Source organism: Procambarus clarkii, chromosome 48 (assembly GCF_040958095.1).
Source record: "Procambarus clarkii isolate CNS0578487 chromosome 48, FALCON_Pclarkii_2.0, whole genome shotgun sequence".
Classification (NCBI taxonomy): Eukaryota; Metazoa; Arthropoda; class Malacostraca; order Decapoda; family Cambaridae; genus Procambarus; species Procambarus clarkii.
In genome coordinates, this window is record NC_091197.1 from 14005798 (window position 1) to 14023683 (window position 17886).

General features: G+C 37.0%; 1 protein-coding gene across 8 annotated transcripts in view; it reads left to right on the forward strand.

Annotated features, from left to right (window-relative positions):
* Positions 1-17886, forward strand: part of Ldh (Lactate dehydrogenase) — a 213609-nt gene that overhangs the window by 190742 nt on the left and 4981 nt on the right. For 4 of the 8 annotated variants that reach the window (XM_069302632.1, XM_045752933.2, XM_045752935.2 and 1 more), the window contains 5 exons: positions 5410-5635; positions 5877-6076; positions 6371-6544; positions 7606-7723; positions 15465-15588. In XM_069302632.1, coding sequence (XP_069158733.1) covers positions 5418-5635; positions 5877-6076; positions 6371-6544; positions 7606-7723; positions 15465-15588 — 834 coding nt within the window. In that variant the 5' untranslated portion in view covers positions 5410-5417. Of the gene's footprint in view, positions 1-5409; positions 5636-5876; positions 6077-6370; positions 6545-7605; positions 7724-15464; positions 15824-17886 lie in introns of all 8 variants that reach the window. The other 4 variants (XM_045752934.2, XM_069302633.1, XM_069302634.1 and 1 more) reach the window with 2 other exon arrangements.

The window sequence follows — 17886 nt, forward strand, 5'->3', positions numbered from 1 at the left end:
ATTCACGCAACCTTTCCTCGTAACTCATACCTCTTAGTTCTGGAACTTATCTAGTAGCATACCTTTGAGCCTTCTCTAGATTTGTCTTGTGCTTGACAAGGTATGGACTCCATGCTAGAGCTGCATACTCCACGATTAATCTTACATGTGGTGGTACAAGGCTCATGTGTGCATACGGAGTGCTGACATGGATACTGGTGGCTGGGTGTAAAAATTTTATACAAAGATTATAACAATCGAAAGATATAAAATATCACCACACTACTAAAAATTCTAACAACATTCATGAGACCAAGATAAAGTGATTAAGATTCAAGAATGTCAGGATAGCAAGCCTTTCAAGAAGTCTTGACATACCGTACATTTACGGTTGAAGCCTACAGATCTTATTTTGTACGCTTGCGGTCTTATCTTAATTATTCTTATTAGGACACTTATTAGACAATCTTATTATCTAGGCTTACGGCTGAGACCTACTTGTTTTATTAAAGAATTCAATTTAGCCTTGCTATTTTGGTATGACCAATAATTTGGCCACTCATGTCTTATCCTAATACAGTATAGCTACTCTATCCTTCTGGGATGTATTTTATTATCTCGATAAATTTACATTATGCTTAAAGTTAAAGTTTAAGTTCAACTTTAGAAGTTGAACATCAGCTCCTTGTACACCGGAGCTGCTGATGTGATAGGCTTTCCCCATAATATAATAAATTAGCGTTACGCTGGTCCCATTTTGTTTAGATGACACGAGTCGGTAATTTGAATTTACAATTATTATAATGACTTATTTTACTGTGAACTTTGTGACGTTCCAGAGTGTGGCGTGATCCCAATGAATAAAGCAACCCAGGGTCTAGTGCAGGTGTGTTCTCCTGAATGTATAATTATAATTTGCAGTCTGTCAATGGTGCATCATATGAATTTTTAACACGCCAGCATCCTGGGGGTCTTATAGTCTTAACCCAGGTACAGAGTTTTTTCGCCTGATGCCTCTGTTCACCTAGCAGTAAATAGGTACCTAGGCGTTAGACAGGTCATCAGTTGTGAGTTGTGCGTAAACCGTTTTTCATTCATAAAAAGGGGGTTTGGCGGGTGCATGGAATCACTTTTGGGTCTTTGTTTGGAGGACGGGCTGCCCCAAACCCCCTGTTTATGAACAAAATAGATTTACACAAGACTCACAACTGATTTCGTTCGAACACTTCCGGAACAAGTGCTTCACTGACGAATTTTGTTCGAAGCACAACGCTATAAATGCTTCACCCACGTACTAAAAGTACAAATAACCCCCGCAAAGAAAACTAGGTGAATACACAGTGTGTGTGTGTGTGTGTGTGCAAGCACAACTTTGAGTACAGAGAGAGCCAAGTGGACAGTGTTCTGGGGTCGAAGTCCTAAGGGACCGGGTTCAATTCCCGGTCGAGGCAGAAACAAATGTGCAGTTTCTTTCGCTTGATACCGGTGTTCTTTTAGCAGTAAATAGGTACCTAGGAGTTAGACAGCTGCTACGGGTTGCATCCTGGGGATGCGTGTGAGAGAAACATAAAAATAGATCGGGAGTCGATACATTAGACAACCGATGGTTAGAAAGGCTCTTTCCATCAGGCACAAATAGTAACAGTAGATACTAGTAAGTGCTCACTCACTCACTCTCATCATAACATCAGCGGCATATGCCAGGTTGGCTAACATAAAAACGGCCTTTAGAAACTTGTGTAAGGAATCTTTCAGAGCATTATATACCACATATGTCAGACCAATCCTGGAGTATGTGGCTCCAGCATGGAGTCCATATCTAGTCAAGCATAAGACTAAACTGGAAAAGGTTCAAAGGTTTGCCACCAGACTAGTACCCGAGCTGAGAGGTATGAGCTATGAAGAGAGACTACGTGAATTAAACCCCACTTCGTTGGAAGACAGGAGAGTTAGGGGGGACATGATCACCACATTAAAGATTCTCAAGGGAATCGACAGGGTAGATAGACAGGCTATTTAACACAAGGGGCACACGCACTAGGGGATACAGGTGGAAACAGAGTGCCCAAATGAGCCACAGAGATATTAGGAAGAACTTTTTTAGTGTCAGAGTGGTTGACAAATGGAATGCATTAGGAAGTGATGTGGTGGAGGCTGACTCCATACACAGTTTCAAGTATAGATATGATAGGGCCCAATAAGCTCAGGAACCTGTACACCTGATGATTGACGGTTGAGAGGCGGGACCAAAGAGCCAGAGCTCAACCCCCGCAAGCACAATTAGGTGAGTACACACACACTATAATACCGTAAAAATTAAATACGTTAAATAGACCTATGAAACAAAGTTTGCCCTAGGTCACCCCTAGCAAAGACGCCCGCAGAGGACGAGGAAGGGTTAAGAGGGGGAGGGCGACCAAGCTATTTATATAGCCTCGTGCTCTCCACTCATAACTATCCTTTTCTCCACCGCTCACGTGATCGGTTTGGGATGCATAACAAAATGACGAAAATGCACATATTTTACACTTAGAACTGTAAAATCATTTCAATCATATGATCTGTAGTTGAGTGCTTAATAACAATTCAATTTCTTTCTTTATTATGCACCCCATACCCATCCCGTGGGCGGTGGTGTAAAGGATTATAGAGACAATCGGTTCAGGAACTGAACCCTCTAGTTCGTTTAGCTAAGCAAATAACAATCTTTTGACGCTAGTTAGAAAACTATTAATGTTATATATACATGTACACATACTCATGCATGCATATTCATATACATACGTATACATATATACATACACATACATATTTAATCACCCACACAAATACACACATCAATAATCTTTTGTCACAAGTGATTCAACAAGAGGCTCACAACAGTCACTATACAAGGCACTTTACATCTATGATGAGTCGCACATGTGAAAAAATCGCGGAATTTAGAGATACCATCAATAGTGCCCAAGAAATGTGTAAGTACGTCATTCATAATGATTCAACAAGAGGCTCACAACAACACTACACTTTATGTATAGCCACAGATTGAGTAGAATAATAAAAAAAATTGTACTCGCCTAATTGTGCTTGCGGGGGTTGAGCTTTGGCTCTTTGGTCCCGCCTCTCAAAATGTATATCTGATGGTTGGCATTGCTAAATGAATTGGCCACATATTATTTTGATATTACAATTTTGGAATTAGGCTGGACTAGACATCTAGCCAGCCTGTTCACAGCAAGCCATTCATCTGCGACTATTAGTCTTCAGTGATAAAGTTTTGAGCAATATTTTTGTTAAAGCAAAAATTATAACAGCATATTTGGAGCATACATATTTCGGAACCATATTAATTGTCATAATCTGTACTAGTTTCAATAATGGAATTTCCTAATATTTGCTCATAATTGCAATTTATAATTTAATAATTCATAATTCATTGTGTCGGGGGACAGGCAGCCAGTACATACATCCAATACCTGTTAGGCTTATATCAAGTCCCCCCCCCACCCCCACCAGAAACTAACCTCCACAACAAGCTCTGGCTACTAGAGCTTCAGCCTTGTGCTTGGGGTCCAGGTTCGAGTCTCCTAGAACCCCAGGTGAATGGAAAGCTGTCTTAACTCCTGGGTACCTACTTACTGCTAGGTGGATAAATGGCATTACAGGACAGGAAAGATGCCCAACCATTTCTGTCCTGCCTGAGATTTAATGATACTTCTCAAAATGCAGAATGCATTAGAACATTAAGTTTGGCCGGATTTCAAATTAGGTGTATATGTAGCTAGTGAAGTTTGGCAATCTGTCCCCCCCCCCCCTCTCTCCTCTGCCAGCACCCTACTGTAATCTGTCTTCTTCTCACCCCCCCCCCCACCAGTATGCAATGCTTCCATCCCTCCCCCCCACCATCCTTTCCTCTTCCACCACCTCACCCCACCATTACCCACCACTACCCCACACTTACCCACACCCACACTTACCCACACCCACACTTACCCACACCCACCATTACTCACACCCACACTTACCATTACCACCACACCCACCATTACCAACACCACCACCACTACTACAAACTGTTAGCAAAGCTATTATAGTAATGTACATCCTGATTACTTGCACGTCAATAATTACTCATTTTTATTTAATCATTTAACTTTGGCCTACCCTGACCAGCCTATGTCTGTACCCTAGACCATATTTTCCTTACAGTGCAAGTACAGGTATGTGCAACATACCCCAACAGTTGTACCTCGGGATAGACATTTGTACTGCAATGTCATTTTTTTTTTACTTGAGGGCCACTAATCCTAGTGGTCTCAGTGAGAACAGGAAGCCGGTGGCTTGTCGAAGGCTCCCCTCCCCCATTTGACTTGATATTTTCCTGGTATATTTTGAAATTCAGAACAGGTTTGGTGGTTATGACATCGTTGTATGATTATTCATACCGAGACAAGTTCATAAGCTTGGCATGAACTAACTGCCAAGTTTGGATCTGATAATCTGTTCCTGTTTGAATTATAGTACATTGTAAGAGGCCCAGTTGGTGTTGTATTGGGTTTAAATTAAGGCTTGTCAACCTGAGGAGGTTTCACAGCATAATACTGCACTAGCTTACTGACCAACTAGCAAGTACAATACTGTACTCACCTAATTGTACTCGCCTAATTGTGCTTGCGGGGGTTGAGCTCTGGCTCTTTGGTCCTGCCTCTCAACCGTCAATCAACTAATGTACAGTTTCCTGAGCCTACTGGGCTCTATCATATCTACATTTCAAACTGTGTATGGAGTATGAAACTATGAATTTGAGTGTAGTGTGTATGAAACTACACTTGAAACGTGTATATACATTTTGGTGTATATGCAGAGAGAAGCTGGATTTACCTTTCGGTTGAGGGTGTACCTGGTTTAAACATGAGCAGGGGAGGATTCCCTGATCTGGGATACAGTAATCCAATCTAAATTGCCTGGGAAATCTAGACCTGTCCTTTGGCTCAAGAGCAGAATGGCCTAACTCGCTCCTTTTCTTTCTCGCAAAAATCAGTTGTTGTGCCAGTGTGTTATCATGATCAGTTAAAATGCTGAATAAGACTGTAAGGGGGTATGAACTAAAGATGATTTTAAGGAAACACTATCCTGTAGACTTACTTATTATATTAAATATTACATTAAATATTAAATGTCAAATATTGAAAATATCCAAGCACTTTATCTCTAGTCAAGGGTACCATACTAAATGTCTTATACAGTAATACAATACTGTACTAAGTCAGCAATTGGACTTGAAATGTTTTCCTTTAACATTCAACAAATTTTGTCTTGTGCTTGTATTTGTAATAATTATTTTGTCCATAATTTTTGCTTATAATGTTACTATTTAAGAACTTTTTATATACATAAATAATTGTTAATGTATTCCTTTACTGCCTACAGCAATCAAGATGGCATCTATTCCACAACTTTTGATGGAGGAGGTTCAGCCTGCCTTGACTACCTCTGGTGGCAAGGTGACTGTAGTGGGTGTGGGCCAAGTGGGAATGGCCTGTGCCTTCTCTCTTGTGACCCAGCACATCTGCTCTGAGCTAGCTCTCTGTGATGTTGCTGCTGACAAGCTTCGAGGAGAGATGATGGATCTTCAGCATGGTTTAACATTCCTTAGGTCTGAAATGGCTTACATTGTCTAATTTGCTTAATTTATTAAAATAAAATAATAATGACTAGCTATAATGTATATATTTTGCAGGAGGCATATACAATGCAAATAACAAAATATGATTCTTTTAATACCATATGAAACGTGCCTACAAACATGCCATTTATTCTAAGTACTGTATCTTTATAATTTTACAATGTTTGGTTTTTCTCATCCACTAAACCCAGTGTAATCTTTTGTGCTTCAGCAATGTGAAAATTGAAGCTAGCACTGATTATGCAGTGAGTGCTGGTTCCCGACTGTGTATAGTAACAGCTGGAGCCCGACAAAGGGAAGGGGAATCTCGTCTTTCTCTTGTACAACGCAATGTTGACATCTTCAAGGGAATTATTCCTAATCTTGTCAAGTATTCTCCAAACTGCATCCTTCTTATTGTTTCAAACCCTGGTATGTGCCATGTTATATATTATGTATGTCTAGGAGGTAAAGGTGTGTGTTTATCAGATTAGCCATCTTGATTCAAGCATTGTATAAAGACAAGTTTTAATAGTAAATTCCTCATTCTCATTAGAAACATTTACTTTACAATGTGTTTTATATTTACAATATACTGAATTTATTTATTTATAATTTTTTACTTTACCTTTTATAACCTATAAATGGCTTTGTTGTTTTTGTACATTTTATCAAGTACTATAATGCCATTTAAATGCATTCTTAACAATGTTTTTTCTCTTTCAGTGGACATTTTAACTTATGTAGCTTGGAAGTTGTCTGGACTGCCAAAGAACAGGGTGATTGGTTCTGGAACCAACCTCGATTCATCAAGATTCCGATTTCATTTGTCACAGAAACTCAATGTTGCCCCTTCATCTTGTCATGGCTGGATTATTGGTGAACATGGAGATTCTTCAGGTAATACTTACTGTTTGTTCCCATGCAATATACTATAGTTGCAGTACATAAAATTTGTAGGCATCTTATTGGAAAAATAAATCTATTGTATTTTTATAATCTAATTTGGAATTGAAAGTTAATCTACATTGACAGTTTATTAAATTAATAAGAACTGTTTAAAAAAAAAAGAAATATAAAAAAAAAAATTGAAGCACCTGTACACATAGAAGAGACGGCAAAGAAAAATTGCAAGGGATTTTTATGTATACAGTTTATCAAACAAAGATTATGGAAAAGACTGAGCCATTGAAAAATAAAACAGGTCAACAAGTAACATAATGACAAAGAAATGGGTGAAATACATAAGTATTTTCTCAGTATTTAGTATAGAGTACTTATTTAAAGTAAATACTGTACTAGTAAGTATATTTTGGTTGATATTATGCCTACAGTTGAACACTACTATGTTACTAGCTGTTAGGAGGAGTTAGTTTAGGTTCATCATTCTATGTCATACCCATCCTATGGGTGGTAGTGGACTTCATACCCATTCTGTGGGCAGTAGTGGACCCCAACCCATCCTTAGGTGGTAGTGCACCCAATACCTATCCAGTAGGTTGTACTCTGCCTCATACCCATCCTCTAGGGTGGTAGTGGAAAAGGTTATAGGCATGTAATGAGCTCAGGAACTGATCACCTAAAATTAATTTAGCTAAGAAAGTCTCTTAAGTTAGTTACAAAGTTTAATGAATTATTATATCAACAATTGAAGTTACACTGAATAGTTCATTGGTTGCCAGGAAGGTTATTAAACAAATAAATAAATTAAAATAACAAATCTGGTCCTTCATCTGGACCAGATAAAGTGTACAACAAGATCCTTAAAGAATGTTCAAATGATCTTGGTAAGCTCTTGTCTTGCATATTTAATAAATCATTAGTCAAGCACGGTAACAATTGCAGAGAGATGCAAATGTGGTGCCTAGTCTGGAGGAGGACATAAGCCACTTAAAAGTTGTGGATTGAGTTTCTTGTATTGACATTTTTTTAACACAACATACAAATTCTTTTCCTTTTAGTGCCAGTATGGTCTGGAGTGAACATTGCAGGTGTGCGACTCCGTGATCTTAATCCACTTGTGGGAACCCCAGAAGATCCAGACAAGTATAATGAAATGCACAGGGATGTTGTTAACAGGTATTAATACTATTTTATGTTACAATTGCTAGACTACTTGTATGGGTACATATATATATATAGTACATTATGTACAGTATACTGTATCAGAAATAAATTTCAACTTGACTGACCATTAAAGTTAAATTAATGTTATGATGCTTCATTTTTAAATTTAAGAGTAATGTATTAACAAAGGTTTTTAGCCTCTTTATTAATCTTTAGCTTTATTATTACCTTGCTTAAATATTAATTTATTAACAGTTACATTTTTTAACTGTGCCTCTTAAGTTTACAGCACTTGCTTGTGTTTGATGCAGCATTTATTTTTTTAAATTTTTGTTTAATACTGTACAGTGAAAACCCTATGGTCATAAATTTGTTTAATAGAAATATTTTGTAGGTACATACTGTACATTTATATACATTTTACATAAACGAGTTTCTTAATAATTCATGTATTTTGCTTCACCGCAATGCCAGAAAAAATAATTTTAGGGTTTCTGCTGAGCAGTATTAAATGTCATGGTATACCATGGCACATTTTTTAATGAATGTTGTGGGATATATTTTTCTGGGGGAGCCCCTCAGTGACTCCTTGAAGCTTCGAAAAATATTGCATCTCCCTGTGATGGCTTCCCACTACTGAGTTACATCAGTCATTGGAGTCCTGATTGGCCTACCGGGGACCAGTGCCATAATCTGGCTTTCCCTTTCACACAGGTGCAGAGAGCTGGGGATTGTTACAATCACCTACACCGAGAAAGCATTCGGAAATTAAGTGGAGCAATACAGACAATACAATACAGTATAATTCATAAAATGAATTTCCAAAACTGCGAAATGATTCTGCGAACTATTCATTCAAAATCAAAAAATGGTTTACCCGAAGCTTTGTTTGAATTTCCTAGCACACAAAGCCGCCAACAGGTGATGTTCCCTAGCTTCTGCTTCTAGGTTAACATTGGATCAGAAGTTGCTGTCTAGGGACTTAGACCCTCCACAGAGTCTCCTTATTGAAGTGAATAATACTTCCTCTCAGATAAATGCTGGTCATCCTTCGTACTTTGTTCTCTGGGACCATTTACAATACTAGTATTTGCTTATTGTTCTTATTTTTAAGTATTTGCTTTGTGAGCATGTTTATCTTCTGCATTTCTTGTATGGATTTGGTCTGTTTTCACTATGAGCTGATTATGTCTAGGGTGATCCTTTCCTAGGCACTCGACTAGTTTTGCCCCTACACTTACAGAATTGCTTTTTCTGGTGTGCTTGAGAATATACCCATGATAGCCGCACCCCTCTAGCCACTAGAGTGGCGAACCTCACTCTGGGTAGTGCATAGGCCTTTGACTCTTCTGCAAGGTCCTGTGACTGGGAGTTTTCTGTTGGTTATGAATTGTGGGGTGTGCTAGGGTATATGAACTTGTTCAGATGGCACACCACACACACCTTTTGTAGAGGAGTTTATTGCATAGGCTGCATTTGGTGTCTGTTCTCCAGTGTGTCCTTAATGCCTGGATATCCTATTTAATTTAGCTTTCAGACCCTGGTACTTCTGTGGGTCTGCAGAGTAGCTTATCATGGAGTGACATGTCAAATCCTCTCACTAATTGTGATGGTCATTCTGTCAGTCTGTTCACAAGGGCCATGACGAGAGTTCAAACCTACGTCTGAGAGGATCCCAGACGCTGCCTTAATCGACTGAGCTACTACATGGTCAAAAGAATTGCAACTGGGAAATCATTCTGATTTACCAACAGATTCTGCAGTCTCTCAGACACAAATCAAGGTTTTACGCAATTCCCCCCATGCACTCAAGCTATGTCAATAGGCTACCTTGAGGTTACCTTGAGGTGCTTCCGGGGCTTAGCGTCCCCGCGGCCCGGTCGTCGACCAGGCCTCCTGGTTGCCGGACTGATCAACCAGGCTGTTGGACACGGCTGCTCGCAGCCTGACGTACGAGTCACAGCCTTGGTTGATCAGGTATCCTTTGGAGGTGCTTATCCAGTTCTCTCTTGAACACTGTGAGGGGTCGGCCAGTTATGTCCAGTATGTTAGGCTGTTCTACCTCTTTGCCCTTACTTCATTACACACAGAAATCACAATAGCGTGATGCATCAAATGAACAAATCCACAAGGGCCGTGACGAGGGTTCGAACCTACGTTCGATATGAGATTCGGTTGTATTAGAAATGATACATGTCGTAGGTTAGATATGAGGAACCTCATATCTAACCTTCGTTAAAAATGAGGTTCCCGATTCATCCTGGCTTTCAGTCAACATAATTCTTTCCTTGGTGGTTTGGCATGGATTCGGTCATTCCCAGATGCTTGAGTGGCAAAAGTGAGTTTTGTCTTTCAGGTGTTCTTAGGTGGTGCTCCTTTTGCTTTGCTTAGAACTGCTTGTTTGGGTGATTGGGAGGTTTTTACAAGTCATAGCAACTCGTGTAGTTCACATTCTCCTTGCTAAAATCTTTATGGAACATCCCCTGCTTTTATTCTGTGGTTAGATAGCTTTAGGAAGTCTCTGGAGGCTTTCAGAAAACCAGTATTGAATGTGATGAAATGTCTCCTTCTGGGAGATTCCTAATGACTCCCCCAACTCCCTCATCCCCTACCAGGTACATGTACGTTGGTTTGAGGTTTATCTGCTTTGGACTGACCCGGTGTTGACCCAGGAGTGGGAGCTACAGGCCATCTGTTGGTGGCTTTGCACACTAAAGTATTCTAGTGAATCTTCAAATGAACAATTTCGTTTTGAGTGAATCACTTGTAGAGTCATTTAGCAGTTTCAATGCTTCATTTTATGACCTTAACAATTGTATGTATTGCTTTGCTTACTTTCTGGATGCTTTCATAGTGCAAATAATCACAACAATCTCCAGCTCTCCGTACTTCTGTGATTAGGCCAGGTTCTCGTTCTGGTCCCAGATAGGCCAAACAGGACTCTTATGATTGATGTGACTCAGTAGTGGAAACCCATCTGGGTGAGTTAGCTTCATGGAGCCACTGGGACTAACAGAAAGAGGCATTTCATTACATTCAGAACTGGTGTTTTTGTGCCATGATTATTGTTGACTATCAGATGCTAGTTATTACCATTTTGTTAACAATTTCACGTTTCAAAAAGATATAACACACTGAAATTAAAAAAAAATATAGTATATTGCATGTTAGTGGAGTACCATTGTCAAAATAGTTAATATTTATATATACTACAGGGTTCACTTTCTAGTGTAATATTCAGTAAAGAAAGTTTTCACCCTGCATCAGTAGCTCCAAAGAATATTAACATGTGGTGAACTGTTTACTGCATGGTACAGGTACTCCACCGTGGCTATTGGAACCGGTTCATAACTGATTGAATCCAAGTTTGATTCCAGAGCAGAGTCGAGTGTGAAGCAGTAGAAAATTTGAGAGATTTCCTGGAGTTGCATTGAGTAGTGATTGTATGGAGATGCCCGTCATAAATAGATACATTCAGGCTGTGCCCATGGTGGATAGGTGGCAGGAAGTTGCATTGATTGGCTGCTCTTAGTGTGAAGTGTTTACTCTCGGGCTAGTATGTATTGTTTACGCTACTTTACATTTATGAATTTCTACCAAAGATTACGTTTTTTTCATTGTCAGAGACGGGAACCTTTTTAAGCTTATCAGCGACCCCCTAGACCAATTACTGCCTTTTCCAAAGATGTCCTGCGCAACTGTCTACAATCTTATCCTGTCTGTTGCCTTATCCTAGGTACCTGTTTACTGCTAGGTGAACAGAGGCATAAAGTGGAATAACTGGACAAACATCTGTCCTGCCACAGGAACTGAATCTGGGACCTTTAGGTTGTGAACAGAGTACAGTGACTACTGGTCTACAGACACATAAGACTAAATTTTTTTAGCAAATTCCTGCCTTAGGAATGTGGTGGAAGTACTGAGAAAGTTTTCATGTATCAAATTGTTCTGTAATAACGTCTTAGTGAAGCAAAATAAACTACAGTACTGTATTAATATTTTAGTGAAGGTATGACTAAGCAATCTGATAGTTAACACTTTTGAATCGGTAGTCTTTGAAAATGCTGACTGAAGTGCACATTTACTTGCAATTTTTATTTTAACACCTTAAGTTTAACATTGCATATGGTTTGGTGCCTTCTTTTGATAATTACTTACTTACTTACTTAACATTGCATATATGAAACTACTGTATATGTACAATTTTCTAGTATGGTTCAAGTATTCACCATGAATATTTTCTTTGTGCAGTTCAGATAGAGCACGATTTAATGACCAGTTAAAAGTGCGGTTTTTATAATTTTTGTATTTATCAGCCATAACAATTTTTTCTAGATTATAGATAGTAGTTGTTTGATCTAACTAATGTATCTAGACGTGTGACAATGGAAGTAATTAAATGACACCTTCCCAATAATGAACAGGTAAGGATGGGACATTAACTTGATTTGTGATTATTTATAATTTTCACTAATCCTTTCTGTTGTTTGTAAGGTAATAGTGTAATCACAGTGTTTGAATGGAGCAGCTGTCATGCGAGAAGGTTTCCTTAACTAGTGCAAGATAGAATTGGGAATTAGATACCTTCATTATTGTAGATGTTGCAAATTGATAATTATTACTTGCATCACTTATTGTTATTTTTGTATTCTATTAATCTGCTTGAGTAGGATAAATTTAATACATAAATATAAGCCTATAGCTGTAAACAAAATGTACAACTCCTTACCTAGAGCCTTTATTCTAACAGAAAGGGTTAAATTTGCATGTGCATCAGAAACCTATTTAATTTAGACTAGTAAAGCAAATGTAGTAAAGACATAACCCTCTTTTTTCTTTTTTTTCTTTTTTTTTTTTTAAGTAAGGCATACAGTAGTTAGTCAATAAGTGTAGCGTAAGAATAGCATCATGATTTAAATCACTAGATGGTGCCTTCTCACATATGTATGCATATCACTATACGATATTCGGTATGGTAAATATTACACTGGAGTATCTGTTCATCAAAGGTAAAAAATAATAATAAGAGATTTTGTAATCACGGCTATTATGCAATGCACCTTTAATATTTTTTCTTTATTTTTTTTTCTGTGAAAATTTCAATGTGTGATTATCTGTATAACCTTTGTGTCGTCCATTAATTTGTATAATTAACCTGTGATATTTATATCTGCTTGTGATTATTTAACCCATCTCTTACCTAATGGGCACCATTGTTTGAAAGCAATTGACATTACATACTGTTTAGTATGTAATGTCAGTCGCTTGCAACCAACTGTGCTCACTGGGTAGCTGTTACATGACTAACAAATCTTATGCTCTTTCTAGAACTTTAACCAGAAAAATGCACTACTGTATAAGGAGAAAATGTACATTTAAAGTTTCTTCTCATAATGTATTAGTTTTCTCCAGGAAAACCAACAAATTTCAGTGGTTTTTCTTAACCATTTTTGAAGCCATTAATAGTAATAATAATAATAATAATAATAATAATTTTATATTTATAAGTATTGTGTATAAACTGGTTACATTATATACATTTATGGAACAGCTTTCCAATATACAGTAATATAAGGGGTGCAAGTTACCAGCATTGATACAGTAGTAGTAATAATAATAATAATGTCCCGTAGTATGAATATTAGTTCCATATTAAAAATAATACTGTAAGAGTAACTATTCTGGAGAACAATCGGTTACTATATATTATAGTGTTTTGCACTCTGCACAAAATACTGAAATAAATCCCATAGTGATTATTTTAATGCAGTAGTGGTAAAGGACAAACAAATTCTTTCCCAGCATGACTTTTATCCTCTCATTTATGAATGATTAACATACTTTCATTAAATTTATACAGTATTTTTATTTATGATGCTTTACAACTCTCTCCTTTATTTTTTTGAGCCCTTATCACTCTTGATATTTATAGATTACATTTATTCAGTGACATATACCCTAGCATCTCTGTTTTGCTTCCTGTGCAATAAATATTTCTTAAGTAATAATGCTTAACTTGCTTTCATGCCAGCTTGAAATCGCATACAGTATTTGCTCTGAAATTCCTATTGTCTTTTTGAAATTTATTAAAATGCAGCCAAGAATAAGTTAAGTACTGCCCAAAAAGTCTGTGCATGTTTAATGTGTTGCCAAATGTATAGAAAAGTGAATATAGGTTACCCCTTGAAACAAGTTTGAAACAGGTTGGTAGCTTTGGAGAAATTGGGTTGACTCATTCCAGTTTGTAGCCTGTGGTCTAGGCTGTAACTTGCCCATATACTGTACTCTACTACTATTCTTTCTCATAAAATTCAAGCAGCATAGGAGAAAAAATTATCTTTGGAGGGTAAATCCGTCATCACCTGTGATTAGGTTCACCCCTCTATCCCTTGTATACAGTACGGGTACAGTATATGTATATAAGTTTGCCCTATTCAAATTTACTAATAATGACAATTTATTAAACCCTTAGGATAATGCAGAGAGTATGGCATTAAAATTGTTCAATTTTAAAAAATTTTAGTAAGAAAAAAAATATTAATTAATTTAAATGAGTTTAGCAGCCATGAGCTTGGTTCTTATAAATGGAAATGGTATCTTTCACCTCCAAGGAGGCACAAAATGACACCCGCAGCTTGTTTACACAAACATTCCACATTCTAGCTTGGCTCTTAAACAAGTGAAGCAGTTATTTTCCTTCTGTTGCATCAAAATTTCTCTCTAATGATGGTTCATGCTTTTTTTTTTTTTTTTTTACCTAGGTTCCTTTCACTTCACTATTATTAATTTTATTTCTTGCAGTTATGCTCTACTTTACTCCTATGTATTTTATTTTTTATTTTCTTGTGTGCTTTTTCATATCACTCCCATTAACTACACGCATAATAATACTAATAATTAATTCCCATCAGTTATATACTATTACAAATTTAGTCTCTGAATTTTGGCTGTTTGGTTTCAGAATGTCTTGTAACACATTAAAACATGTAATAACGGCTTGAATTGCAGCTTTTAACTTATTTTTCTGATTTAACAAATTTCTCGTGTATCATAAATAAAGAGTTAAACTGTAGTTATATGTCAACTTCACTTGCGCTGTAGTAAAATTACATCACTGGTTTAATAAAAAACCAGTTGCAGAGCAGGGACCTCAGCTTATTTGCTGTTTTTAATTTAAAGCTTCATAGATAAGGAATGGATATACAGGGGACTATTCCACTCGGCCAGCAATGTGCCGGAAAGACAAAATAGCAAATTATACAAACGTTTCTCATGATATAAATTTGTTACCACCAATTTCCTGTGTAATCATTCCTTGTTTACTTGTGTTACATTAAATGAATAGATGTCTCTGAACTACATTCTTAACTTGCTCTGTGCCTTTGAACTATCACTGCCTTGTTATGCAGAGCTCTCGGCATTTTGTGTAGAATCCTATTTCATAATTCGTCAAATCCCTTCCTCTTTGTACAGTACATTAATTCGGATACATAATTGCATTTTCATGTGCTATTTAAAGATCTATAAAAGAGCACAAATTTCCTTTCTGTAGCATCTTTTCAACAGCAGCTCTAAAATATACAGTACAGAACTGTATATTGAAAAAATAATTAATCAAGTACTTTCCTCATGGATATGAAATTAGAAAATACAGATTTAAAAATGTTTTGCTGTTGAAAACATGGACTCTGTAACTTGATGTAGCATTTAGCATATAATTGTGCTTGGCATTGTATACTGTATGGTGTTACAGTGCGTATGAGATCATCAAGCTGAAGGGCTACACTTCTTGGGCTATTGGTCTCTCCGTAGCTTCCCTTTCATCATCTATTTTGAAGAATATACGCGCCTGTTACGCAATCTCTGTTGCTGTTCAGGTAGGTCTGGCATAGTGTGAGTTAGGTTAGGATTACAATCATTGTATTTAATTTCTTATATTTATACTACAGTATATGTGTGTACATATGTATGTTGGCTGCTATTTGCAGCGCATATGAAGTGATCAGGCTGAAGGGTTACACATCGTGGGCCATCGGAACATCATGTGCGGTTCTTACCAAGGCTTTGCTTTCGAATCTGAGACGTATTTTTGCTGTATCGACGTCTGTAAAGGTATCGAAGAAGGTTCTAGACGAGTAGCAAGATATCCCTGCTGGTCACCAAATACAATTTCTCTTGATATTTTATACAAATCCCAAAACCTTCATTATGAGTACCAGTGACTTTTTTTTTTTTTTAATTTATCCATTTGTGATGGTTAACAAAAACTAAGTGTATACTGAATATTTATTTATATATATTGTAGTAAACTATTTATGCAAGTACAGTATTAGGAATCTCATTGAGGATACTGTTTGTGGTATTTAATTAAGATACTCATAATTAAGGAATTTGGATATATATATATATTTCTTGTCTGTCAGCTGTGATTTACTTCAGTGCATCCTTACTTTTCCCAATATCTTATAATGTTCTTATTGGTCAAAATATATGTTAGAACTAAACTTTTAGTCTTGTCCATTTCTGAGGAGAATGCTATAAATTGTTAGAATTCTAATCTACTGTAATAATATTTCAAATTTTTAATATTTGCACTAGAATATAATGACTCCTCTATCTTCCATCTTGTAGTACTATTTGGCATTAGTAGCTCATGGAAACGTAACTGAGGAGTACTTAAATCACTGACTTCTTGTAGTTCTAAATATTTGTAATATATTATAGGCTATTATCTATAAGATCATTCAAAAATGCATTATGTTAGCTGATTGATATTAATATGTATAAAGATTCACTAAGTTATGCCAACACCTATATCATGCCCCATTCTTAAAATATGCTGTCATTTAAATAATTTGCAGCCCTTAAATTTGTGTACCAGTGACAGCATAATTGTGTAACTGAAGAAAGTATTACTTAAGATACATGATGTTCTCTGGAAGGGACATGTTACCAAATATATCTACATCAACCCAGTCCTAGGGTATGCAGCCTCTGCATGGAGCCATGCCTTGAGAAGCATAAAAACCTTAAAAGGCCTCCAGAGTTGTCATAAGACTGATTCCACAATTAAGAGAACCAGACTATGAAGACAAAAAATTTAGTCAAAGATTACTAGAAAAGAGAACAAGCAAAAGGTATGATAACAATGTACAAGACTTTGAGAGGCTCAGAGAAAGTGAACATGGAAAACCTGTTTTACCTAAGAGGAAACAGTACAAAGAGTACTGTAGCCTGCAAGTGAAGGCTAGAAACAAAGGAATATAAGGAAGTATTTCATCAGTGCATGTGGTAAACAACTGAAATGTTCTTAATGATAAAGATGTAGAGGCAAACTCCATCAACAGCTTTATAAACAGATCTGTCAAAGCACTAGAGGGTCGGTACTTGTACCAGGTTATCAACAGCTATGGGGCAGGATAAAAGTAGATCTCTCCAGATTAACATTAATAGATAAGCACATCTTAACATTGGAGAGATTCCTGTAGTGGTTCATATGAGAAGATAAATTTTCTTTACTGACATGGACAACCTATATTATTACAGTAACTGTACAGTATATAGAAAGAGAAGAATTCAATGGGATAATATAGGGATTACTCTGAAGTTCAACAAATTTACTGCATAATGTTTATAAAGAAAGTGCTGAGTAAAGTGAAACTTTCCTCTTTGAATGGCATCTTGAATGTACACTATGTGCACATAAGATTATAATCTAAAATGAACATAAGCATGGAACCCAAACACATAAGAGAGACTGCATTAAGGATCGGCAAGTTACTTCCATCAGGCATTGCCTGATGCAAGTAACTTGCCGATCAATGCAAGATCAATGTCTCAAGAAGAACATGTTCCCTCTCACCACCTTCCTTTTCCTGCAAGGGTGGTTCATTAGTAAGATTCTCTCTCGGTCCTTATTTTCAACATCATTAATGTTCCTACCCTGCCCCCATAGAGGGTCCTGCTTATGAAATTTTGCAAGATACTAACCTACATGGTGAAGGGTTATACCCTTCCTACTTTTGTGAAAATCCATTTCTTTGAACATTTTTTCTCACCCTAACACTCCATTGCTCTGTTTATTGATGCACTGAAGTCTGCTGCTGGTGTTGGCTACTCCGGTGTTTTTCCTGATCAAAGCTGTGCTGCCGGCCCTGAAAACTGTAGAGAGGCTT